At 37.9% G+C, this 27,830-nt stretch overlaps 4 protein-coding genes across 5 annotated transcripts; 3 read left to right on the top strand and 1 right to left on the bottom strand.

Moving 5' to 3' along the window:
* Window positions 1-771: 771 nt before the first annotated feature.
* LOC136276844 (uromodulin-like) lies at window positions 772-4,043 on the top strand. The gene is made up of 8 exons (XM_066167203.1): window positions 772-784; window positions 982-1,101; window positions 1,629-1,751; window positions 1,879-2,001; window positions 2,444-2,566; window positions 2,881-3,003; window positions 3,086-3,229; window positions 3,688-4,043. Exons 1-8 carry the CDS (start codon window positions 772-774, stop codon window positions 4,041-4,043), a joined length of 1,125 nt encoding a protein of 374 aa, XP_066023300.1.
* A 5,758-nt stretch (window positions 4,044-9,801) lies between these two features.
* Window positions 9,802-16,243, top strand: LOC131787621 (deleted in malignant brain tumors 1 protein-like). 2 transcript variants are annotated; one of them, XM_059104703.2, is made up of 7 exons: window positions 9,802-9,909; window positions 10,702-11,103; window positions 11,206-11,355; window positions 11,830-11,952; window positions 12,769-13,125; window positions 13,628-13,984; window positions 15,125-16,243. In XM_059104703.2, exons 2-7 carry the CDS (start codon window positions 10,791-10,793, stop codon window positions 15,451-15,453), a joined length of 1,629 nt encoding a protein of 542 aa, XP_058960686.2. In that variant the 5' UTR covers window positions 9,802-9,909; window positions 10,702-10,790; the 3' UTR covers window positions 15,454-16,243. The 2 variants fall into 2 exon arrangements, with proteins under 2 accessions (XP_058960686.2, XP_066023282.1); XM_066167185.1 differs by having other exon boundaries at window positions 9,814-9,909; window positions 10,760-11,103.
* LOC131787594 (tolloid-like protein 1) lies at window positions 13,884-27,434 on the bottom strand. The gene is made up of 6 exons (XM_066167217.1): window positions 27,425-27,434; window positions 25,619-25,885; window positions 25,140-25,214; window positions 24,705-24,821; window positions 23,998-24,351; window positions 13,884-14,033 (listed from the first exon to the last, which is right to left on the bottom strand). The coding sequence occupies exons 1-6, from the start codon at window positions 27,432-27,434 to the stop codon at window positions 14,008-14,010; spliced, it is 849 nt and encodes a 282-aa protein (XP_066023314.1). The 3' UTR covers window positions 13,884-14,007.
* On the top strand, window positions 19,867-23,009 carry LOC131787619 (deleted in malignant brain tumors 1 protein-like). The gene is made up of 4 exons (XM_059104701.2): window positions 19,867-20,366; window positions 20,496-20,645; window positions 21,835-22,191; window positions 22,508-23,009. The coding sequence occupies exons 1-4, from the start codon at window positions 20,042-20,044 to the stop codon at window positions 22,822-22,824; spliced, it is 1,149 nt and encodes a 382-aa protein (XP_058960684.2). The 5' UTR covers window positions 19,867-20,041; the 3' UTR covers window positions 22,825-23,009.
* Window positions 27,435-27,830: the final 396 nt, after the last annotated feature.

Here is a 27,830-nt window from a genome sequence, read left to right as displayed (position 1 = left end):
CATCTGCGAGTTGAACAACCGAACCAAAGAAGCCAGGCCTGAAGATTTTATTTCTGATCCTCACCGGTATTATTCTCGAAGAAATAAAAAATTAGGTAGGTAAACATGACCGACTGTGATCACAAATTTGAGGTAGCGAACCACTCTCATCCCGTGTAAATATTAATTAGATTGATTGATTAAATTATAGATCAGATTGTAATTAGAAATGTAAAGTGATGATAAATCTTTGTTTATTATAAAATAAGAAAAGATCTAACTTTAAAAAAAATCATAAAAAGTGGTTAGGTCATATCGCCTGCTCTATTTTGTTGGATCAGGATTATGTCGTGTCGAGTGGAAATCACCAATCACCAATTGAAACAAAGACTGGACCCTGGAGCCTAAATTGGGCTTCTGATTTGACCATGGTTCAGTTTAGAGTCCTGTTCTTTTTTCGTTTTCGAGCTGCCACGCACAAAGTCATCAGCACTAGAGCGTTAAAAACATATTGCGGCGATGAAGTGATCTTTTTTTCTTGTGAACAAAAAAAGGGGATGTGAGGTAAAGGAACTTTCCTGATTATCACCTCACAACAGTTTCCCAAACTGTTAAAGAGGTTAAAGAGAACTTAAATGCCCTTAATTTTTCTTAGTTCCACTTGGTTCAGTCCCTGAGGTTTCGGCTGAAACTTGTCGAGAAATCAAGGCGGGTGAGGGAGGACATGCGACCAGTGGCAAATACTGGTTTGATTCTTTAATACCTGGAGAAGTTGTCCAGGCTCATTGTAACATGGAGACGGAAGGTAAACAGACTAAATAAAATAAGTAAGTCACAATTACACAGTACCGTCCTTTCTCATCAGAATTACTCTATCTTCCATCTGTTAACTCTATCTACTGTCGCACATATTGATTGAAAATTTAGTATTTTGTTCGAATTATTAGAATGGATTTATACGTTTGTTTATCAATATATATATATTTTTTTTTTCCTCGGCAGACCTCGACGAGTGTAGCTCTACCAAGCCATTTTGCGCCACCAATGCAACTGGCTGTGAGAATACTGTCGGTTCAGTTATTTGTTCGTGTGAAGTTGGATTTTCCGGGAGATACTGCAATGGTTTGTATTTCAGCATGCTTGCGTGAAAATAGGGAGTTCCCCCAAACGCCAATTTATCGGCCAGGTTGGAAATCAGAATTACGAAGTTCGCATTTACTTAGAACGGTTTAACGTTCCCTCAGTCTTCAAAGGAATATTTTCCCCATGATCATATGCCATTAATTCACGTTTCCTTTCGCAGTTTTATGACCAGAAACCAGTCAGCTGGGTGCTGTTAACCTTTTGTCAGCGGTGGCTAATACTCTATTTCCATGTTCTCCATTCACCAGCCTGTCTCTATTTCTCAGAGAAGTAGCAGTCTCAGCGTTTTACTGCGCAACATTCATAAGCGATAACCATGGTTAGGACAGTTATGAATCACAGAAGCTAGGAAAGAAATTGTAATCCCTTGAATGAGAGGAGCTCTAAGAATACTTTTTTGTCTTATCTCTGATATTAACTGAAAAGCAATTAGTATGCCAACTTTGCAAGGAAAAAAAATTGAATAGATAAAAAAGTGTAATCTTGACATCTCTACTTTTTTTAAGATCTGGATGAATGTAAGGGCTCATTTAGACCCTGTGATATCAATGCAAACTGTCAGAATACCTGGGGTTCATATGTTTGCTCGTGCAAGCCTGGTTTTACTGGAAGTGGGAAAGCATGTTCCGGTGAGAGACTTCGCATTTATTTCCTTATCATACCTTTCCATCGTCCCCTTTGTAACTACCCAAGGGTGTATTAATTTGGATTGTCATAAGAAATTGTAGTTGGCCTCTCTATGGTGTTTTCTTCCAGATGTCAACGAGTGCAGTACTGGCAGTGCAGTTTGTGACCCTAACACCGACTGTCAGAATACTTTTGGATGTTATCTTTGCTCATGTAAATCGGGATTTTATGGAAACGGAAAAACCTGCAGTGGTAAGAAACTGGTAGACATCAGGAAAACTGCTTCTCCTGAAATCAATCATTTCTAACTAAATTCATATTCACCAGAAAGTTACGCAATTAATCTTCCTGGAAAGAGAGGATTTTCAGAGAAGTCTTAACTGTAGGCCTTTCCGGTTTAAACCCCCCGCATTTGGACAAGAAGCTAAAAAGAGACACGAGAACTGAAGTAAAAGCAAACTTATGGCTTCGTTTTGGTTCTAATTTATGAGAATTATCGGTTATCAAGTGTCTTTATTACAGAAAATAGGACCAGTGGTACTATATTTAGAAACGAAGCGCGAATACGAGTGATGCTACTTAGTATTTGAATTGAAAATCTTGCTAATTTTTCTACCACCATCCTCCCTTCCATCATCAAACAAAAATACTGCCACCTCTCTCAATCGTTGTCCTATTTTTCTCTCTATCTTAGATGTTGACGAATGCGATTCTTCACTGAATCCCTGCGATCCCTTAGCCTCCTGTCAAAATACTGTTGGATCATTTCAATGTTTGTGTCAAAGCGGATACACTGGAGACGGAAGAACCTGCACTGGTAAGAGATATTGATCTAAATTTCTAATTTTTCTAAATTTCTACTAATGATGAGGATTTTTAAAGCAATATCAGGTGTATGCAAAAACAACGACCATAGTAACAAACAGAACTTAAGAAATTTCGGAAAACATAAAAATATCTTTCTCTATCCAGACCTTGAGAAAGCTGAAGTCCACTCCTTATCTTTTTTGAAACATCTAAGGTTCGGTGTTGTACAAATAAAATAGCCGGCAATACCGAAACATTTAATGCCCCAAGCCCCTCAGTGACTCAATATTTTTTGACATTACATGCCTCTTTGATTCATTTCAGACGCAGATGAATGCAGTTTTTCTGTAAGTCCGTGTGATGCAAATGCAATATGTGGAAACACTGTAGGATCTTTTAATTGCTCCTGCAAAACAGGATACACTGGGGATGGACTGACTTGCACAGGTGATGAGATGATTGGCCATATCATACTCCTTTTTCTCCTTGTAAGTTCTTTATTTATCAAACTTTATTGAATCGTCATCAGATATTGATGAATGCACTCAAGGATCCCATGGATGTCTTCCCGACCTTGCATCTTGTATCAACACAGACGGATTATACAGCTGTACATGTAATGCTGGATATACAGGAGACGGGAAAATCAGTTGCGAGATAGCGCTACCCGAAGGTAAAAAAAGCGTGATACATTCTTTGATTTTATGATTTTTCACCGAAGTTTTGCTATTTTAGGGTTTTTATGTGGGAGAGGTTTGGCCAATTTAGCGTGTTGTCATTCTGTCCGTAAGTTGGATTTTGCGGACACCACTGTAAACTTTACTAATGGTTAAGGTTACCAGCGGGTAAATAAAAACGATTTTACCTTCTCATTTCTATCGACGAGAAATAACGTTGTTATCACATTCCTGACCGTTACCCGCGATGACGAAAAAGGAAAAAGAAAAGAAAAAAGAATTCTCGGTCCTTGAATGAGTTTTTGTGTTCCTCCTAATTTGCATGAGCAATAATAAGCCAAGTTCAATTGCTTTGATCTCACTTTTAGCCCATCACAGCGCGCCTTGTATTGACCACAAGCCATGTACTAATATAATAATGCGTATCAATATACCCTTGCGATGAATTTTTCAGAATGTGACAATTACCAATCTCTTACCACAAGTGATAGAAAAAACTCAAACACAAGGGGCTGTTACACGTGTGATAGCTCCCTCAGTGGCTGGTATCGTTTCAAAGATGCCGCAGGTACACGGATGCCTACCACATGCCCACCTACGAACAGGTGCGACGCATGCTCTACTGGTTGGTTAAACGGAGTCCACCCTACTACAGCTGACGGAAAAGTTACACGACAGGTCTGCTTCAACTGGAGTTCAAACTGTTGTTTCTGGAACATCAACATTGAAGTGAGGAACTGTGGCTCCTATTTTGTTTATAATCTTCCACCAACACCAGCGTGCACTCTGCGATATTGCAGCACTGATTAGCTAACTAGCATCTATTCAGTCACACGACAACGTTAAGAGTACGAACAACCGAAAACCGAACGAGGAAAATACTACAACAATTGTAACAACTAAAAAACCAAAACAGCGACTATAAGATAATTATGTTTCTTCATGGTCGTATGCACTAGTTGACGTGCCAGTGGCAGCGGTTGCGACGGCAGATATAAGGCGGATTCTTGAGATAGTAAGGCCTTGTACCAAAACCTAATTTTCGAGAAGAGCTCTTATCTCAACATAAGTTTCACGTTTATGACAAACGAAAACGTCCGAAGTTTTGCCAAATTTTCAAATACCAGGTTTAGCGGAGGCGCTCCTTCTAGCTTTCACGGAAGACTGTATTAAAATACCCCTTGTTAACAAGGGATAAAATGCCATGCTGGTTACGGGACGTTGATCATTTTGTGTATTCAATATTATGAAACTCTCAGCTTCGATGATTTCATTTCACTCAATTCCAGTTTATAAGCAATACAACGAATCACCGCTAATTCTGGGAAACAATCTAGTCAAGTGTTATTGATAAAGATGAATTTCTTTTTGACTGAAAGTGAACGCCTTTCCTGTGTATACATAATGTAATCTCAAAACTTGGGAAGTTGGAAGAATATCGACTCTTGCTTGCTTTTAGATTCCAATCTCAAGGTTTCATTCATTTTGTAACGCTTCTTTCAATTACAGCACCTGTTCATCTGCACGTTTCTAAACAATAAAAGTATTTATCTGCTAAAAAAGAGATTTAAAAGTTCTTTGCGGGTCAGGGAAGGTTCGGAGAAGGTTCAATTTAAACTGCGCTAGGTATCCAGATTCCCAACTTAAAGACTACCGTGTAAATTTGAGGACGATGCGTTAGCTTGGAGCAGCATGGTAAGTGTTGCAATGTATTTAAATGAAAGGAACGGCTTAAATCAAGACAATAGCAACCTTTGACTTCATGAAGATAAACTTAGCTCGTGGAAAACTTTTACATTAAAAACAGAACCCCAGTAATTGAAGTAATAAACGTCCTGGGGTGGATGCAACCATCATTTAACAAATTTCATCTTTTGACACGTCTCTTTCTACGAGTAAAGAGCGCCTTTTGGCGCAGTAATAGTTTGCTAAACGCTTTTCTTTTATATTAAAAAAACTAAAGCCGTTTTCTTTTTCGAGACTGAAGGATTAGTGAAAAGTGAAACGTTCTCCTGCAGTCTCATTCAATTCCGTGAATACACCGAGTCACCTTATAGAGAAAGCAATAAACTCAAGTGGTACTAAGCTGAATTTCATTTTGGCTAGACGCAAATTCATTTCTGTAGTTATGAAAATGAAGTGGGACAACTGCCAGTCAATGCCATCTCGGATACAATAACAAAGTCACAAATTATGATATAAAAATATCCAATAGTCCCTCGAGTCGGACTCTGACTCTGACTCTGACTCTGACTATTTTAAAAATTAAGAAAAAAAATGCTTCTGACTTAAAAAAAAATAATTAAAAAAAACGGCCAGGTACCCTCAAAATTTCAGGATTACGTGCGAATCCTGCCTTGAACTTTCGTGGCCCCACGTGACCTTGCAAAGCATAAGCTCGTTTGTGGGATTCCTCCGAGCAGCAATTATATTGGTTTGCCACGTTGGTTATCACACAGAGGAAAAAATATTTGCAACATTTTTAACACTACTGGATAGGCCTGAAGGTTTGAAAAAAATCAAAACCGGAGCTTGTCTCTGTAAGTTAATGACACGTAACTCTTGTGCTCGGTGCTGGGAATTGAGTCCGGGATATATAGAAAAAAGCTGTACTCGATCAATTCCTTCGCTCGGTTCCACAAAACAAAACACCTGTATAATTCTGTTCACACCCTTTACACTTGTGGATGAACTGGAGCTCATACACACTTAAAAACTTGCCCTGGAAGTATTGTGACCATGCCCCTGAACATTCATTTTGTTTGAAATTACGGTATTTCGTTTAAGGTGACTCCTTAGTATTGCACTGCGCATCCTATACTGCGCTTAAAAATAACGTAATCGGGCGAAGAAGCGCGCGTGCATTCCGAGAACGCGGTGTTGCTTTTCAATCAATGGACCAGGTAAAGAGGTGCGATGGTCTTTCACTCTGAAACGAGCACGATGACCTATATTTTTGCCGCATAGTTTTGGTTAACAAATTATCCCCATTAAATAAGAGAAATTTTAGAAAAAATTAATTGAAGCCCGTTACTCAATGAATGAAATTATGACCTTAAAAGCAGCGACTGGGGGAACGCGCGATTTGAGTCAATGTCGTTTAAAGTTGCCTGATTTTTTCACTAATCATTCTGTAGAGCTGTAATCGGACAGTTGGCTGCAATCGGCACCTATAATCGGACAGTTGAAGTAGTCAATCATACAAAGTCCACTCAGCCAAATCCACTAATCACAGAATTAAACACGATAACCATTGCGACAGCCACTTATTCTTTAAAAAAATTTGGGAAATGGAGAAATTTTCTTACTTTGGGCATTGTTTCTACCGGAGATATTCGACCTAAATGTAGTTGTTGTTTTCGGAAATTGAAACGGTTGTGATTAATTGGAAAACTTCTTTTCGTCTAATTCTGTCTGTAATCATACTCTTGATTGACAAATTGGGCTCCCGCTTCGCGATCCTCCTATTTTGTTAATCACTCGAATGATTACAGAGCGAATTGGACTCTACTCAGTCCTATTACCATTATTAATCATAACCATTACAAATTCCTTAATTGCTATTGGTGCATACGCAGATTCAGTTTTCACGAATCATTCTCTACACTTGTGATCGGACAGTGCAATCTGACAGTTGGCTGTAATCCGACACCTGTAATCGGAAAGATGAAGCTTCTAATAATATTATTTTTTAAATCCAACAATCACAGAATTGATCACAATAACCATAGCGACAACCACTTATCCAAAGAAAAACGTCGTGTTGTTGTGAATCCAACATGGCGTTCGTGTGCTGATTTGTAGCAGTGTTCATCGATTATGAAAATAATTTTTCAATTAAGAGTTTGGTTTAGATTTCTTTGTCATGGTGCATCACAATTAATTCAGTGAATATTCTTACGATAGTTTAGATGATGGTGGGCCTCAACTTTTATCTATCTATAGTAAATCTACCTTACATGTTCAAATAAAGAAGAGACCTTCCCCCACCCCCCCCCCCCTATTCTCCTTCCTTCCAAAATCACTCTGAGAGTGTCCACTAATAAATGAGTTGGCGAAAAAAATTATAATATCGCTGACAGCTTGACGCAGTGTTAAATCGAGGATTGGGAGTCCTTCTTTTTGAAATTTAGCCAATTTGTGATGTAGAAGTTTAAAACGTGGTGTTGTATTACAAAGACCTGCATTCCATCTTTTCATCCTCCCTGCACTGCAATGAAGTTTTTTTTTTGTTTGTTTTCTTCAGTTTTTTACTTGTTCTTCTTTTTTTCAATCAACCCGTTTAGTACACATATTCTACCTGGTACAGGAGAGCTGATGTAACGTTTGTTCTATATCTACCTTTTTCCTGAGTTTATTGCCCCTAAGGTATAGCTATCTATAGGCTCAGGAACAACTATGTCATTGTTTACAATATCTTCAAGACGCCTATAGTCCATGATTGCGTAATGACGTTAACGAAGAGCTTTTGAGCAAAGAAGGCGCGATATTCGTTCCTTCAAATGCATGCATTTTGCTAGTGAAACATTAGATTGCGTCAATTTTTCACATCCAGGCGCCCACTGGAAAATTTCGATTAGATCATCTTGATGGATGATTCTTGATTCCAGGTCCTAAAACGGTACATTAACAACAAGCAATATATCCCTATTGCTCGGCAATAACTTTGATTATTGTTTTAATTTTAGACCACCTATCGGGAAATTGAAACGAAAACTGATGAAACCTTTCTTTCCATCTAAAGTTAATCTATTCCAATAGAAAGCACGCATACATTTGCAAAACAATATTCCTCAGTCAACTGAAAAGTTTGCGAGCAATTTTTAAAACGTGGCATCATGCTACGACTATCTATGAAATAATACTAGAAACCGTTTTTTTTTAAATTGATGATTGGATTTAATTGTAAACAACAAGTTTTTAAGTAGCTGTGGTGCATTTTGAACAAAAGAAAATGAGCTGGGAAGGAGACTGACAGCCTTGCATTCGTGACTTTTGAATGATCTTATTTCACGTAAATTAGTAATATGTTGAGTATATCGCACGAGAGTGTTTTCCAATGAGTCGGAAAGAACTGAATGTTAGCCTGAAATTCCGATTTAAACTTTGGACCATTTTTTGCGTAATTTCATATTTGAAATACATAGCGTTTTCTTGGCAGACACCTTGATGCAGTGATGCACGAGAAGCCCAATTAGCCCTGTGTTAATAAGGCGATACTACTGTAAAAATTACAATACTATCGAAGCATACAAAAATATATAATATATAATGCAGGTTATTAAAGCGCGCGGGGAACAGTAAACATAAACTGGGCGCGCGTTAAATTTAGCAATTGATTATGATAAAATGAATGTTCAGTCAAACAATATTGATTAAGCGTTTTCTCGCGAAAGCGAAAAATAGAAGAAATTTTTTTAAAGAAGGTGAGACTTAAAGTGAACATCAACACTTCCTCTGTTTCAGTCAGTGGGTGTTGATAAATGGGAAAAATTAATGCATGTGAAGTATATTGAAAAATAAAAACAGAGTTGTAGGTCACCTAAGTGCGCTAATGGCTCAAGAAAGCTTACTCAAGAAATAAAACAATCATCTCTCATGCCATCTAATGTTCCAGATGATATTTAACCTAGAATATATTATCCTCCGAGGATGACAAAATGAGACAAAGCTGAACATTAATTAACCTAATTTTGACTTTCCTCGTTATTGCCTATTTAATTTATTTTCACTTCTTCCACTGAAACGTACATAATTCTTGCATAGAAAGCTCATAATAAAAACCCTAATGTATAATTTTCTTATATCTAAGGACAATTTTCCCTCTTCCTGTAGTTCTTATTTTACCGTTTGACAGGTAATGAACCTGCAGGAAAGATACGTTGACTTCTTTTATCTTCTCTTTACGGGTGGTGTTTAAGTGTGATGAAAACAAAAATAGATTGCTTTTTGACGTGAAGTTTTGACAGACAGGTTTCCAAATGTTGATGAAGCGTTTTCCTCGCAAGAGAGCCGAAAGAAAAATTATGATCGACGTTAAAGTGGTAGTTTGTGGTGTCCAACATCTCTTAACTTACACAAAACAAATGCAATATGAGATGTTCAAATGTATGCTAAGCACAGCGAAACACAAAAGGAAGAACTCTCACCGAAGTTGGACCACAGCCAATAGAATATATCATTAAGTCGCGTTTATTGCTGAAAAGCGCCCATGGCAGCCACAATGACCGTCAAATTAAGCAGACAAGTTCATTTAATTTGAATAATTGGCATAATGAATTAGATAAACTAGTATTTGCTTCAGTTTCATCCACATGAGGAAAGAACCAGAGCATTCTTACCTGCTTCTTACTATTATACGTAAACTATTTTAAATTTCTTCGCACTTATGCCAATAAATTAAGAAGTTTTGATGTTCTTATCCAACTTTATTCAACCAAAAAAAATTATATAATTTGTTGGATTTGGTGTTTGCCTAAGGAACAACGTCAAAAACAGCGCAATTAGCTTAATTAAGCGACGCTTGTTTACCCAAACCCGTTTGAAATACACCTTTTATATCAGGTTTTAAAGACCAGCTGGTCGATACTCAAGACCTATTTCATATCTGATAACCAGAAAAGGCGCATAGCAAAAGAAATAAGCAGTTCTTCTGGGGAGAAGACATTTGTTACTGGTAAGGCTGTTTTTGCTAGTAGTTTTAAGTAAAACCTTTTGGCTTAAACGGAATGTAAATTCTTGTTATTTAAAGCGGTAGCTTTAAATGTTTGTCAAATTTTAATCACACTCTATTTAATTTATCTTAGTTATGTTTAATGTTTTGAAAAAGGGTTAGGCTCTGGGTGACTGTATATGTATATTGATACACTTATGTCGACAAGGTTGCTCTCGAAAATTCCCTGGATATTGAGAACGACAATTCTTTTTTTTTTGTTTTTTTTGGAAATTTTTTGTTTTCTTCTTCAAGTGCCCTTCAGGAAGGGTTAGTATCGTTTAGAGGGACCTTACGTTGTGAGAACTGCAACGCTGAGAAAGACGTGGTTTGATCGTAGAATTAATTTTTAGCGAATGGCTGGATTCGTCAACTGTCTCTCAAGGTCGCAAATCTCAAATTCGGCATACTGTATGGGAGCATCGTTCACTTTTAAATGGAAATTAAATTAATTTACCCTCGGTGTTTTGGTTCTCAGATCACGCAACGTCTTTTCACTCTGTTGTATTTCAAAGGAATGAGAAATGTACAAAGCTAAAAACGTACGTGCTGAGATATTGTTCTGCGAAGTAGATCTTTTGTTTGGCCACGTTCTCCCTGGTGTCACCGTTGCGGTTTCCTGAAGGTCGTTTATTAATCTTAACTTGGCAGAAGATTGTTTTATTTGGCTGTAAAAAACTGTTGGCGCTCCCTAAATATGTTCTTCGCAAACAATAAATAAATCATTAAATAATCTTGTTTCCTACTCCCACTAAGTGTCAGCGACCTGGCAAAATTTTCCATCAGCCGAATCTTCTGATACTTTTATCGCCAGCAATTGTCATCAAGCTGCTGAGTGGAGCAAGATGGCCCTTACCCTGCTACTGTTGATAGTTGTAAGTTCAAAATTCTTAGATGCAAGTTCTCAAGATGGCAAAGCCAAAGGAGAAGTGTCGATCTTGGGTATGACGCTCCAAGGACATATCTTCAAAAAGGTCACAAAAGCGGCTCTCGGTGATGTGTGTTTACGGGAATGTTACCAAGACATCAGATGCCAGAGTTTTAACTACGTCTTTACCGAAGACATTTGCGAGTTGAGCAACCGTACTAAGGAAGCCAGACCAGAGGATTTTGTACCAAACTCTGAACGATACTATTTTAAAAAAGACATGAAGAGAGGTGAGACCTTAATGCTAAAAGTAAAAAGAGGAAATGAAGAGTTAAGAATGTATGGAGTGATAAGTGATATAAGTAAACAAGAAACAATCCGTTGTTTTTCAGTGCCTCTCGGGTCCGTTCCAGAACTTCCGGCTGAAACGTGTAAAGAGATTAAGACAAGTGAAGGAGGGCAAGCGGTCAGTGCGAGATACTGGATTTCCTCCATCATACCTGAAAAGATTGTATTCGCTTACTGCGACATGAAAACAGAAGGTACCTCAATTCACCATGAAAATTGATGTTTAGGATTTTTTTCCTGTATCCTCCCTAGACGTAGACAATCATTACTGGCCCTTAAATCATTTCGGTTTTAAAAGTGAAACGTGATTAAGTTAAAAATATTTACATAATCAATTGCTTGTCGTACAGCATTTGCCTCGTTTGTCATCAATACTTCTGCCGTATTGCCGTCAAGGCCTTTGTGCACTGAGGTGTGGAGTTTGAATTGTGCTGTTCCAACAAATTTGGACATCCTTCCACGAAATGTGTTTCGATATAACAAAGGACGGCCTAGCGTTGAAAAATATCAGCACCGATATTTAACAGGTCTCATGTCCCTTCTCCCTTTTAATCTTATCTGCAAAGATTATTTGGTGTCAAAGTTTTCAGGCGTGTTCCCTTTTAGATTTATAAGCAGTAGAAATCATCAATCGGAGCTCCACTACTGACTACTTGATTTCTTTGCAGATGTCGACGAATGCAGCTCTTCCATCCCGGTCTGTGATCCAAATGCCAATTGTCAGAATACTGAAGGCTCATTTCGTTGTCAGTGTATGCCTGGATTCTCTGGTGACAGGAAATCTTGCACCGGTAAGGTTTTTTAAGGTAGACTTGGTGGTTGCATGGTGAACGCAGAGGTTTGGGCTCTAGATAAGTAAGTGTGTTATGATTTTAAAGTAGATTTTTTCTATTTTTCTCCTCATTTCCCAGTTTTCATTTTTTGATCACTAAGCTATGAGAAATAGATATGATACGTTTTTAGCAAATGACTTATACATACATACATACATGCATACACCCATACATACATGCATACATACATATATATGTGTATATTGTAAGTGACCATGGTTGAGTAAGGGGAATCATGAATGAGCTTAAATCTCCCCCGTAAAATTGAAGTGACAATGAGTATGATAACATTGAAGTATCTGAACTTCGTTGTTGTGTCGCTTCGTCAGGCAGTGTATTATTATCAATCCAAATGTAATGCCCTTGATGATATCAGTCGGCTGCCAAAGGTTTTGATGCAGTAACAGAAAGTTTAAAAGCTTGAATCAAGGTTTTGCGGGAAAACCCCGATTACTCCGGTAACAATACAAAGGCAGACGGCAAAACCAGTGACCCATGACGTTAGTCGCCATAACCGACAGCTGTCCTTCACAGGAGTACACTCACCCGGACGATTTGACTACATTGCCACATGTTACCCCGGATTCAAACTATTTATTGTGGTTGAATTAGAAAGCATTGATTGATGGACTGAATGATTGTTTGCTGTATGGTCTGAGGGTATAATTGATCGACTCTTTGATTCATCGGCTATGTGATCAGACTTTTGTTTGACCGACCGATCGATTGATTGAGTCGTCCAATCATTTAATTATTTCATGGTGTTTTTCCTAGTATCTGGACAGTCGTTTGTGACAGTTACAAGTTCTTGCGCAAGCCTTTTGACCATAGAAACAAGAACAGCGGGTCTAATATACTCAAATTATAATGGAACTTACTTGGACCACATGAATTGCAACTGGACTATTTCTTCAAATGCAAAACTGGAACTTGCATTCATAAGATTCCAAACTGAGTCTGGTTATGACTTTGTCAAGGTGTACGATGGCCCAACATCTTCCTCCACACTGATTGGCGAGTATGATGGAGACTCTTTGCCTAGAAACATTACAAGCTCTTCTCATGAGCTCTTTATTACTTTCACAACTGACGGTTCAGTTATAAAACCAGGGTTCCTAGCGCACTATCATAGTAAGTATCAACTCGTTTCGATAAAAGGTAGCTCTTGGCCGGGAATCAGCTTTCCAAAATTTGTTGAGGCTGTTCGGAACGTCCGAAATTCAGGACCATGCTTTATGTTTTCATCTTGAACTCGGCCTTACGGCACTCATCCGAACCAAATAAGTTCTTGCACTAACTGAGATAATACGGATAAACAATCCATCATTTACCATACTATTATTTCTTACACCCTCCTCCATCCTTGTCTCTATAATTTCCATCTCCTTGCATTTATTGTAATGGTATTACAAGAGCGGCTGATCAGGAGTCGTCTACAACTAATGTATGCAAAGTCGAGCGTACTACGTTGTTTTCAACATGTCGCTTTCTTGATATTGTTCTCGTAAACGGCTAAAAAGGAATTCTAAAAAATCGTTTTCGCATTCTGTTCTTTTGGTTCAACATTTTTTGATAATGTGGTATTTATTTCTATTGTTTTCATTTCTTAACGTTATTTTATCGTCTCTTTCAGTATCTGGTCAGCCATTTGCGACTGTTTCCAGTTCCTGTGCGGACAAGTTGACAGTTCGATCAAGTTCAAGTGGAATAATATTTTCAAACAGAGATGGTGCCTACGCTCATGATGTGAACTGCAGTTGGAGTATATTTTCTAGTACTAATGTGGAACTAGTATTTTTCAGATTCGATACTGAAGAAAATCACGACTATATTTACGTGTACGATGGCGGATCTATGATGTCCTCTTTAATAGGCAAATACCACGGAAACTCCTTGCCAGCGGTCATCACAAGCTCATCCAATCAGCTTTATGTTACCTTTAGCAGTGACAATAAAGTTCCAAGTACTGGGTTTGCGGCAAGTTACCATGGTAAGACATCTTTGCAAAACTTTTCAGAATTCGTGTACTCTTGTAATTACTGCAAAAGTAAGTAAAATGAAAGAATGATTCAGAATAATTAGCATATACTAAAACGGTGGATAGCTTTGAAGGCGCGCTCTGATTGGCTACTCAGACTCCAAATATCCCCTTCTATTCACCTCCGAACAACTCGAGCGGGATTCGCGCCCGAAAAAATTGTAATCGTTGCAGGAAGAAATGAATTAAAATCACCTTTTTTGTTATATTATCTCAATGTTTTATTATATATTAAAACAACTTTTCATCTCAATGTCGGTAAGTGGGTATTTAACTTGCCGCTTCGAGGCTTGGCAAACTTCCATAACAAGCCACCTCCGATTTGACGAACAGATGTTAACTGTCCTTCAATCCTACATTTCCACTCGACTTGGTTAGCCTGATAACTAGGTGGCTTTTAAACCATAAGCAGATCACATCAGAGATATAAACATTTTAAGGTTTTGCAAAATCAAAGGTTCTAATGCCGAATAACTGGGGCTGCACCTCCTTCAATAAAACTCAGGAATAAACAACCAAGGTAGTTACTTTAACAAAAACGTCGATGTAAATATATGACTATAGTTCAAGAGAGAAAACCAAATTTAACCACAGAAAAATTGGTGCAGGCATGCGCTCTAGAAACAGCGAGCAGAGAAAGAATGGGTAGAGACATAAATTCTTACAACAAGTAATGAGTGACTTAGCCATGCGGCAAAGGAAGAACACGAATGAAATAACTGAGGTATGAATGAAAAAGTGAACAGCGAACCATGACAGTGATATATTCTTATATACTGAACCAGTGGATAGAGTTTAAGGTGAATTCTTATGGCTACTCAAACTCTGAACAGTTTTCGGGATTTGCGCCCGAATACTTTGTAATCGTTTTAAGTGAGTTAAAATCATCATTTTGTGCCATATAATCGTACTGTTTTGGTATTTAGAAAGCCAACTATTCATCACAATGAAATATTCACCACTAGCCACCTCCACTTCAGTAAATAGTTGTTCATCATGGTGCAACTGTGAAATCAATGTTCCTTAAGATAATCTGACTTATAATAGTGGAAGGAATAACGGCAAAAGCCGTTTTGAATTTTTTTCATACAGCTTATAACACAATTCGCCTTGTTGGAGGAAACACGACACTAACTGGGAGGGTAGAAGTTTACCATGGCGGCCAATGGGGAACAATCTGTGAAGACGGCTGGGACATCAACGACGCTCATGTGATTTGCAGACAGCTTGGCTTTCCTTCAGCCACTCAAGCCTTTCATGGCGCCAAGCATGGTCAAGGGTCTGGTCAGATATGGATTGATAGTCTGGACTGCTCAGGATATGAGTTACGCATCGACGAGTGCAACCATGATGGATGGGGAAATCATGATTGTGGACACAGCGAAGACGCCAGTGTAGAATGCTCCTCCACAATCCCTTGATCGGGTTAACGTTATGGCAATCACCTGCTTAATTCACTCACCCTCGAAAGTAACTAATGGAAGGACAGGGAAGCCGAGTTTTCCAAAATTCATGAACTTATAGTCTTAGCGCTTTCCATAAATAGCTATGGAAATACCTTCTAAAGAGTCCTATTTACTCAAAAATATTCTTGGCACTTCTCCGTAAATTCAACTATTATTGTTGAGGCGTACCAATTAACGGAGGTTATTACAATATTTTTTTTGAAATGGGAAATGAAGATTGTGATCACTCCGAAGACGCAAGTCTAGAAAGTTCCTCAATAATTCATTGATCAATTGAATTTAAAAAAAAAATGGGGAGTGTGAATGAAGTTCATGGAAGTGCTAATGAAGGTATATTTACCGTATAGTTTCAACTGTTGACTTAAATGAATGTACATTTTGCGTAAATGAACAACAAAAGGTGTATTTTGCTCTTCCATCAAATGTTAAAGTTTCAATTTCAGACACATAATCGCCATTACGGGGTTTAACTCATTTCCTGGTGCTTTTTTCAAGTTTAACACCTGCTAATCTGCACATTGCTAAACAATATTAGAATTGATCTGTAGACATGTATAAAAAAGATTGAAAGGCTCTTAGAGAGTATGCAAAGCCGCTTTGAAAAAGGTTTAAAAATCTCTTCTCATCGAACACCGAATTAAATGTTATAGTGTATTTGAATTAAAAAGATCGACGTCAATCAAAACAGTAACAACCTGTGGTAATATGATGATCATTCTAGGACATAACAGATATATAAATTACAGTGAAAAAAGAACCTCAGGAGGTACGTCCTAAGGATGAGCTAATAAACGTCCTTGGGTGGATATAAACCTATATGACAAACTTCATCTGTTGGTGCGTCTCCCTCTACGAATTTTCAACCTTATTAGCGCAGTCTGAGACTGCCGCGAAATTTTAAAAGCATTCATTTAAGAGATGTTCATCTAAGAGATGTAAGCATTTCAGGGAGGGAAAAAATTTTCCAAAGGTAAGACAGCACTTGTTCTCTCGCATATTGAAGGTGATGGTGTACATTTAATTTCATGCGAGCTGCCTTACACTTAAGTAAGATGATGAAGGTATTGGAAAAAATGAGCATGCCACGCCGAGTGGAAGCTTCATGATAATTTTTCTACCTCATTAAATCCTCTCTCCTTTAAGGAACTTTGGTTTGAACCTTCCGATCGACCGTTATTCCAACTGTTGCCGGTATTTGTTGTTATTCACAAAATAGTCCAGCTGAAGACGTTCTTAAAGGGGCGAAAGGGCGATGAAAACAGGTTTACATGATTCGCCCAATCAAAAAGTAAAACGGCAAAAATAGCGTCATGTAACCGAGACATACTTCAAAACCGTTGTCAAAAAGCGAATTAGTTTGGAGCTGAATGGCTATCCAAAATATTCGGCAAAATGTTCTTTCGAAATATGGGAATAACGAAAGATGAAAAGACACTAATCGATTAATGTAATTCCAAGCCGAAGTCATTTACAATGGCTACGCATGTAATATAAAAAATTACACCAACAGTTAAATTAAAAGAGTAAAAATTAGGAAACTTCGTCTATCGGCTAAAACTCGAACAACCTATGATTTTAACATTGAATCATACCCACATACATAAAAAAACTATACCCCGACAGGGATCATAAATAACTAAATTCTTCAAAACACCGGAAAAAGAATATACTTTATTTACTGATAGGGAGCTCTATCATTCCTTGTATTCTGGCGTACAGTTAATTTTAAGGTTGTTATGCACACTAAATTCTCACGGAAAATCGAGTGAATGATGCAGACACTTATCAGGAAAGCACGTCTTTACAAGTGCGCAGAAACACCCATAATTACAGAAGCAGTGTTGCACTGCATTATGTGCAGTGCAGGATACACATAAAAATAACGTAATCGGACGAATGAGCGCGCGTGCATTCCGAGAACGCGGTGTTGCTTTTCAATCAATGGACCAGGTAAAGAGGTGCGATGGTCTTTCACTCTGAAACGAGCACGATGACCATTATTTTTATTGCATAATTTTGGTTAACAAATTATTCCCATTAAATTGGAGAAATTTAGAAAACATTCAACCACTTATCCAGAGAAAAACTAGGCAATTTCCAAAACGGATCTTTATATACCCGGATGTAAGAAGGCGTTTGTTGTGTAGGGCATGACGCGTGTTGTTGTGAATCCAACATGGCGTTCGTGTGCTGATATGTAGCAGTGTTCATCAATTATGAAAATATTTTTTTCAATTAGGAGTTTGGCTTAGAATGCTTTGTCATGTTGTACCACAATTATTTCAGTGAATCTTATTACGAGTAGTTAAGATGATGGTAGGCCTCTAACTTTTATCAGTCTATAGTAAATCTATCTTACATGCTGAATTCTCCAAAATCACTCTGAGATTGTCCACTAATAAATCAGTTAGCGAGGAAAAATAATTATATCACTGATAGACTGACGCAGTGATGAATCGAGGATTCCTTTTGAAATTTAGCAGGTAATTTAGTGTTAACAACTGGGTTGAAAACGTAAATTAGCCACCGTAAAGGGTAAAAAAGCTGACGTTTCGAGCGTTAGCCCTTCGTCAGAGCGACGAAGGGCTAACGCTCGAAACGTCAGCTTTTTTACCCTTTACGGTGGCTAATTTACGTTTTCAACCCAGTTGTTAACACTAAATTACCTGCTATACTCTCCCACCGACGCAGCACCACAGTTTCTTTAGAAACTTACCCCTTTATTCTTTTGAAATTTAGCCAATTTGTGATTTAGACGTTTAAAACATGATGTTGTATTACAAAGGTATGCAGTCCATCTTTTCATTCTTCTTACACTGCAATGAAGTATTTTTCTTTTTGGTTTGTTTTCCTCATTTTTATACTTGGTCTTATTTTCAATCAACCCGTTTAGTAGACTTATTTTACCCGGTGTTTGTTTTAGTCAATAAGGAACACGAGAAATGATGTAGTGTCTGTTTTATATCTACCTTATTCCTGAGTTAATCGCTCCTAAGGTATAGCTATCTATAAACTCAGGAACGATTATGTCATTGTTTACAGTATCTTCAAAACGCCCATAGTCCATGATTGCGTAATGGCGTTAATGAGAAGCTTTTGAGCTAAGAAGGCGCGATATTTTTCCTTCCAATGCATGCATTTTGTTAGTGAAACATTAGACTGCGTCAATTTTTCACATCCACGCGCCCACTGGAAAATTTCGATCAAATCATCTTGATGAATGATTCTTGATTCCAGGTTCTCAAACGGTACATTAACAGCAAGCAATATACCCCTATTGCGCGGCAATAACTTCGGTTATTGTTTTAATCTTAGACCATCTATCGTGGTATTGAAACGAAGACTGATGAAACCTTTCTTTCCATCTAAAGTTAATCTATTCCCGATAGAAAGCACGCATACATTTTCAAACAATATTCCTCGGTCAATTGAAAAGTTTGCGGGGAAGTTTTAAAACGTGGCATCATGCTACGACGATTTATACAATAAAACTAAATTTTTTTTTGTCTTTTTCCCATTTTCGTTTCCTTTTCTTTTTTATACCTTTGACAACAGTTCTTGCTACATTTAATTCATTTCCACGAGAAACTGTAAAACAATCATGATCGTAATAATACTTTGCAAAGACTTCTTTTGTACTCACGTTTTCACCGACACAAACTTTCTGTAAAAGCAATTTGACGAGACAAAGAATGATTGCAATTTATGTAAATAAATTTATGTTGTTTGGTCTTATGTCAAAGGAAGCTTAAGTCTACATTTTCGACCATTTTCGAGTAGGTTGTAACATAGCATTCCTTTGGTTTAAGAAGAGGCACTATTCGAAAAACATAGCGATAGGCCGGATAAAAAAATCAAATAAGTCAATAAAAATAAATGATTATCGAGCTGGAATGGCGGCAAATTTTTCTTCTTCTTTATAGTAGGTCTGGCGTCAGTTAATTACTGCTACCAACATGTAACCAGGCCTCATGAGGAATTTATCCAAAGTCAAACAAGAGTTAAATTTAACGATTACCGCACCTCGGATTGAACACTAGAAAAACATAATCAATATTGTTGATAAAGTTCTAGGTACTAAGGCCTTTATGTCCCTACCTTTCAAAATGAAATTATCGTCAGAAATTTTTCACATTTCGGTTATTAAAAAGTCACCTGTTTATAATCATGCATGATGCAGCTCGTAATCTTTATATCAAGAGAGAGGAGAATCTGTATCAGGGGGTAACCGTTTTGTTATTATTCCTTCAGGAGCATATCTGACTAATTTAATGGTTTCTGGTGAAGCATTTAGTTGCTCAAAAAGTTCGAAATTATTTTCCGGTTTTTTTTATCTATAGCATGATGCATCACGCCGTTCATCGGCAGAAGCTCGCAAGCTCCTTTTTAATTTTTTCAGCAGCGAGGCTTCCCTGGGGACCATCATATCATTACCTGTTTAAAATTTCATGCGCTGCGTGATATTTCGTGTCTCAAAACTTATACCTAACATCTGGAGATTGGTCTCCGTGGCATATACTGTAGGTTGGAGGAGCGAACCGACATGAATTTCGAGAAGTTCTATCGCATCTTAATTTTTCTTGGTTTGATTGAGTTCTTCCTTCAACTATCCATCGGGGAGTTGAATGAAGAGAGAGGAGCGTCCATCCTCGGGATGATGTTAGAAAAACACATTTTCAAGAAGATTACCGGAGCTGTTTTCGGTGATGTGTGTTTGCGGGATTGTTATCGCGACGTCAGATGTCAAAGCTTTAACTACGTCTTTACCCAAGATATGTGTGAATTAAGCAACCGCACAAAAGAGGCCAGACCTGAGGATTTTATACCAAATTCTGAGAGGTACTATTTCAGGCGAGACAAGAATAGAGGTGAGTAGACTAGGTGCTTTCGTCCCACTTTGGAGCTATCCATTTATTCTCATTCTCTACAGATTTTCATTTGATTTATTTACTTTTCCAGTGTTATTTGCTTTAAAAGTGATTTTTTTTTAATACCAGTCTCTCTCGGTTCCATACCTGATCTGCCCGCAAAATCATGTAGGGAAATTAATAAGAGTGAAGAAGGAACAGCAGTCAGCGGCAAATACTGGTTGGATTTCAGCATACTCGAGATACCTGTGTTGGCTTATTGTCACATGGAGACCGAAGGTAAGACGTGCAGGTTCTAATCCAGGGGATAAATGCTTATTGCACTGACATATTCTCTGCAAATTTCCACATCTTTCGAGAATTTTCAAAAGCCGGAAATATTCACCTCAGATTGCTTTTTCAAAATGTTTCAAAACTAAGAGCGAAAAAAAATCATTGTAAAGATATTTAAGGCTAAAAAGAACCCGGCTGCACCGTTTAAAACACATCTTCACCACATGTTGTGAACGAGCTATTTACATGTTTTTTAATGTTCGATGTTGATTTGGTATTTTGTGATCTGAGTTTTACGTGCAGCTGATTTATCTTGGTTGAGAAATGCCTGATTTAAAAACCTCAAAAATAAACGGATGGTCTTGTGTCGACTTTGGACACGAAATTTTCGCCTCCTGTAGATATCTCACGAAAATAAATTCATAAATTTCGTATTCGCAGACATGTAACATCTTTTATTCAAATGCTACCAATTAGATAGAACAGTCATTATGGAACAATAACGCCACGCTGCCTTAAACATTTTAAAAAAAGCTTCAAAGATCAAGCTGAGTGCTTAATATAGAGCTCTGGAAAAGTCGATGAAGAAACAAAAACCGCGTACATACCTCCTTATCAGCGGAAAATGTTTGAACTCAGCTCTAGTCCCGATTCGGCAATTCCATGTACACGACTTCTTATCAAGAACATGAGGATAAAAGGTCTCAGACAATGTTTTCAATCGACATTCATCAGGTCAATTTGAGGTGAAATATTAACCTGTTGGACCGAAATTGTTGAACAACAAAGAGAGTCAGGATCATTGTAACAAACTAAAAGTGCGCTCCTATAGACTTACTTAAACTACTCGATAATTCTTTTGTTTGGTTGATTCCAAATTAAATAGTCGTTCTTTTGAACAAGTTTTCCATGGAAATTATTTTGAATGAACAAGGTAGCAACGATACACAATTTTTGATAGAAACCTGACCTTGGCCTGGTCAGAATTAGAATCCCAAATTAAAGAACTGCTGATGTTCTCGGTGCAGTAATTGCTTGATCTGGAAAATTTGGAGAGAAAGGGCGCAGAAAAATTTTGGAGTGGTTGAAAACTCATCAGTAATTTATCAGCAAAACATTTATTTATCTCCTCTCAATAAATTTGGTTTTCTGTCTCGGCAGTCATTATCAATGCGTTATCTATATTCCCTAACAGTTCGAGTCCAGTCATTTGTGACCGTTTCAAGTTCATGCGCCAACTCTTCGACTGTTCTTTCCGGCTCGAGTGGCATACTGTATTCAAACAAAGCTCAGCGCTACTCTAACCATATGAATTGCAGCTGGAGTCTCCTTTCGGACAACAACATTATGCTTACATTCTTCAAATTCGACACTGAGTGGCAGTACGACTTCGTAAACGTGTACGATGGCAGATCTACATCATCTCCATTGATTGGGCGATATCATGGAACCTCTCTACCTCCAGTCGTTACAAGTTCATCAAAACAACTCTTCATCACTTTTACAAGTGACTTCAGCGTCAGGAAACCAGGGTTTAGGGCAAGTTACCGTGGTAAGCGTAATTTTTAACGCCAAAAAAAAATGCCACTTTATATTTTTCCGTCGGTCGTAGTTTATGCTTTAGAATGTTTACGAAGCCTAGATATGCAATTCAGTTCAGCAGTCCAGCTAACATGACCTATCTAAATCTGCTCTCTTCGTATCAAGGACCGCTTAAATGCTAAAAGGGGACTATAGTTAAACTAGTACATATATGTTCATATATGTTCTTGGGCGTTGTCATTCAAAGAATATCCAATCGATTTGACAAGAACGATTACACCCTTCAGTTTGAAACTCTTCCTAAGTTTTTTTTCGCTGTGATTCAGTTGTAAACGAGATCCGCCTTATTGGTAACACGTCATTAACTGGGAGTGTGGAAGTTTTCGCTGACGGCCAATGGGGAACAATCTGTGAAGACGGCTGGGACATTAACGACGCTCACGTGATCTGCAGACAGCTTGGTTTCCCTTCAGCCATTAAAGCCTTTAGCAGCGCCACACACGGTCAAGGATCAGGTCAGATATGGATTCATAGTTTGGAATGCACAGGGAATGAATCTCATATCTACGAGTGCAGCCATAACGATTACAATTGTGATCACTCTGGGGATGCCAGCGTAGAGTGTTCCTCTATCATTCCTTGATGGCATGAGTTGCACCGACTCGTAATACCAAAGGGCTACATAATAGAAAGTCCTCAGTAGATAGGAGGTTAGCCTTTGTCTTTAGAGATTTAGCAATATCATTATGTGGAACACATTTTAAATCGGAAAAAATTGAACATTTGCAGCATGATTCCAATATGAACGAACTTTCTGGCAAAGCCCTCACGGCGGAGTATGTTTGTATAATTATTTAATAAATGTACCTATAAAATTTTTGATAGGTTTTGTCTAGTTTTGGGTTGATAACCATAACATTAATATAATGATTTCATTTTCGTCCAGTTTCTGTTACCAAGGATGGCATTAAATACTCAGACTCAAGCTTTAAATAGTGTTGTTCTTCCGAATCCATTCCACCGTAAGGAACTTTGATGGAAACAATTTAACCGGAAATGAGAACTTTACTAGTCGGGAATTTGTAAATGCAAGGAAATTCTGAACCAAGCCCAAAATAGAAAATACCTCCGCTTCTAATTGATGATTGGATTTGATTGTTAACAACAAGTGTTGTTGCTGTGGTGCATTATGAGCAAGAGGAAATTGGCTGGGGAAGAGACTGACAACCTTGCAGTCTTGAGTCTTGGATGATCTCATTTTCGGGAGATTATTCACAAGTTAAGTATATCGCACGAGAGTGATTTCCGGTGATTCCGAAAGAAGCTTTTTATTGGCCTAAAAGTCCGATTTAAATTAGCATACTGACTGACAGCATGGAAACTTTGTATATAAGAATGACTTCGAACACGGAGGAAGTGGAATTTATCGAGCAAAAGTTATGCAGATGTGTGAAGAGGCAGATTTCAGATACTGTATAAAGTTAAAAAATGAATCGGGTGAAATGGACTCAAGGAAAAATTCTTGATCTTTCTAATCTTTCCTTAAGGGTATTGAGGTTAGGGCAAATCAAATCTCAAGTGTCTGTTAGAGTCTCCCGGTTGAGCGATGACAGTGGCCTTCATCTTCCCCCTTCCTCGACAAGACGGCAGAGTCTTGTTAAGAAATTTGTCACAAATTTGAACAAAACCGAAAAAAGGAAAGACGAGAAGTGAGCCACACAAACAGACAATTTGAAAGACTTCGAGGAAATTGAGATGTTTACTAATAAAAAGCACAGCTATAATAGTAACAGTATCAATGATGTAACTGAGTTACCTTCATAAGCTATCAAGAATCCTTTTTTGTTGATTACTGAATCGGAGGTGAACTTTAGATAAAGGTAATTTCCAGAACTTTTGATGACTTTGTTAGTATGACCTCCAGTAAGCTTGCCAATCCGTTTGGAGCTGGTGGATTTTCCCTCGTAGACATGGAAATAATCCCAACCATTCTCCACGAAAAAGTAATTAAAAACCAGTTTAATCCGATGTGATGAGGTAATAAGCCATTCACAACGACTATTACTGCCATAGTCCTTGGGATATTTTGGAGTGTTGATTGTTCCCGTTTCCACTTTGTTCGTGGTTGAATTGCAGGTGGACTTCGTCACCTCAACTTGAGGGACAACAACTACACAGAAGAAAAAATGCATGGGATAACGTTTAATTAAACTTTTAACAATTCAAGAAGTGGAAAAAGTTTAAAATTGTGTTTGAAATATACGCCACCGTTTGGCGTGTGTGAGAGTGATTCGAGTTAATTAGGAAAAGAACAAAATATAATCAACCAAACGTGCAAGCAAGAAAATAAGAAAGGTATCAAGACAGGATATTTAATGAACGAAGGAACAAACAGAAGAAAGCTCAGCCACTCGAATGTATGGATGGATGGATGCCTCTAATCAATCAATATCGTATAAGTGAGATGCAATTTAAATCATTCTCATTATTGATCACGATAACAATGTTCAAGAGGGCACTCACACTTGGTTTCACAGTTCTTTCCTGCCCAATCGCTGAGGCAGATGCAAGTGTATTCATTTTTATTCCCAGCACAAGAACCGCCATTATCACAAGGTCCACTGTAACATTTGTTTAGATCTGACAAGAAAAGCAGGGAATCAATCAGTTGTTTCTAATCTTTTTAGTTTTTTTAATTCTTTGCAAGGCAGTCACTGTTTTTAACAATGTAGTTGAATCTACAAAAAGAAAAAAAACAAAAACTAGATAGTAGTTAAGTGGTCAAACGCATCTCTCAATATTTTGTCTTCTCCGCGCATTTGTCCTTCGTTTCCGTCATTTCTTTTCATCGTTAAACCAACCCTAAATTTGTTTGTTTCCATTGTTGATTTATCGATTTAAAACAGGACAAATCATGTTATAAAAATGAAAAGAAATGGAATTTAAAAAACCTCTTACCCCTAGCCCGCCAATGGGCCATCAATTTCCATGTTTGCTCTTCCCCTTTGAAGAAATGAATACCCACTGCTGAAGCTATAAGTTAAAAAAATTAGATTGAAAAGGAAAATCGATAATTAGAATAAAGCTGGACCATCGTCAGTTTAAGGAAGATTGATAGATTCTAACTGAAAAAATGCCAACCGGAAGAGACAAATTAGAAGTCTTTTAATTGTCACCTGACTCCTCCTATTGAGATCTGAAGAGACGAAGAGCGGCACAAAATGAACCACCAATCTGATGGTGAAAATGGAGACCTCCCTACCCGCCACCCCCTTTTCCCCCTCCTCCAACTTTTTCATATGTCCTGAATGGTAGATAGAAAAACCTTGTAGCATAGAGTGTTTCTCATTATTTGCAACTTAGATTAACTATATATTTTTTAAAGAGATCTTAGACATTAAAACGCTCCAAAGATAATGATTATGAGCTTCAAACACCTCCCCATTTATTGCCGTCGTTATCAACCAGTTTGTATCCAGAAATTTGAGTATCAGTAAAATCATGGCCTGTCTCCGGAACAAAAGCAATCTCTGTGGATAAGATTGTGGTTGACAAATCCCTCAACCTTAACCAGACTTCACTTGGAATAGCAGCACACTTGGTAACGTTACATCGTAAGTATGATCTTCTGTTCCTGGCCACGCCATAGATAACGTCTTCATTCTGATCATAACCAAGAATGCTGACAATGCGTCTGTCCAAGGCTGAAAAGAAAAAAAAAATTCACCTCGAACTGAGGGCGAGCTGGTAAGGGTGAGAGCAACTAATTTCAATAGTGGTGATCTGGTAGGGGAGCAGGCTCGCAATTAGGACGGAGTCTCTATAAACAGTTAAAATAGACTCATTATTCCGATCTCATGCCTTTTCTTGAATATTGTATTTTTGACAAAGAAGAAGACTACGGTTTTTCCCTAGAGTGAATTGACTTAATATCATTATCAATGAAGACACTGGGAGTAGAGACACAGAGGGGTTTTCTGGCTCAAAACAAAAAGAAATAAAATGTGTCCGCCTTAGATGATACCACGCCATAGTGTAACCAAACAGGCCTCTCTCGTGTGTCGAAAGGGATTGGAAAGGTAAAAAAATTTTAAAAAAGGCAAAAAAACAAGCAAATAAGCCAAACTAACAAACAACTGAACACTAAGTAGGGGAGGTCAGCGGAACATAAATGGAAGTCGAAGCCCAGGATCAAGAAAGGAAGGGGAGGACGGTGGATGTCTCCCGCCTGGCACGGGAGCGATGAGGTTAGGAAAAAGAAAGAAGACATAAAGAGGGACTAAAAAGAGGGAGAGAAGATGCCTGTACAAAGGACAGAAGGAGGATTAGTAACGTCAGCTTACCTATCCAACTTTCGTCCTTTAAATATCTCCTGATGAAGCATACCGCCTTGATCCTGTGTGGGCACAAGGGGCGATTTAATCACGTTAATTCAGGAAAAAGGAAATTTTGATTCCGATCAAAAGATGCATTTGTTGCCGTCTTGGCTCAGTTTACTCTCACTTTACGAAAAGGCGTCTAAAACTCATTAAGTATCAACAGTTAGATTAGGTTATACATGCACAATAACGTTAACCATATTTGGTTTCATCGGAGCTTTACGGGATTTCCTACCAAAATGACCATAACATGATTTATATATAGATTTTTATGCTGGGATGGTACCTTCTGTAAGACAAGTAAAAGATCAAAATAATAAAAATAAGATCTTCTGACATTATTTCTCTGGTTCATTATCACCTGGGGCTGCTTCTCATTCTCCGGCATCAAGTGACAAAATGTCACATATTTCAAGAGTCTGTCCGATACGACAAATACTGTGGGAGTCTGGATGATTCTCGAAAGGGACATGAAATCGATTTAATCATGCTAATACTGTTGTTTAAAACTTGCGACCCTAAGTAAAAAAATTCCGTCTGTTACCTACGTACCTTAAAAATTCTTTGTTACATAAGAAAAGCATTTTGTTTTTATCATCTAGAAGAATACTTCGTTGATAGACTGGAGGCTTCCCTTCAAAAAGATATAGAACATGTTTATATCATAAAAATGGATCTTTCGACCTATTTTTCTATATGTACACTTTTTTGGAGGTGCGGGAAAGTTGTAATGTCATTCCTAAAGGTATGTAATTGGAATTGATGGAATAGATGGAATTGATTCGCAACTAAATTGGCCTTCAAAGGGGCTAGAACCTAGGCCTCCCAAATGTTAATTGGGTGCTACCGTGCTAACTGAGCTACCAAGCCACATCTTGAGGGGCGAGGCAAACTGGAGTAGCGTCTAAGTAAAAATAAAGGCTTTTTGTACCAGTCATATAAACAAGTCAGTATAAATCATGTGGGAAATATTATTCCTAACACCTTAGTCGTTGTTGTCTCTTCCTAGAACATAATACATTTAAAAAAATCCTGCAAACTTAAGGAAATAGATTGGTAACCCGGGAGGCAACTTGAAAGCATTGACAAAGTCTGTTGTGGAATTGAAAATATCGATAGTATAAGGTAAATTAGAGACAAATCAAGGGATAGCTTGTTTACGAGAAGAGAAGCAAATGATATTGGACGAACAGAAGTTCGTAGAAGGAACTAAGCTCAGTCTAGGTTTGCAAACTCTAGACGAAACAAAAAAGCAACGAAAACGTAACTG

This window comes from Pocillopora verrucosa, chromosome 5 (assembly GCF_036669915.1).
Source record: "Pocillopora verrucosa isolate sample1 chromosome 5, ASM3666991v2, whole genome shotgun sequence".
Taxonomy (NCBI): domain Eukaryota; kingdom Metazoa; phylum Cnidaria; class Anthozoa; order Scleractinia; family Pocilloporidae; genus Pocillopora; species Pocillopora verrucosa.
The sequence above is the reverse complement of the archived record's forward strand: the minus strand, read 5'-3'. Positions and strand labels throughout refer to the sequence as shown.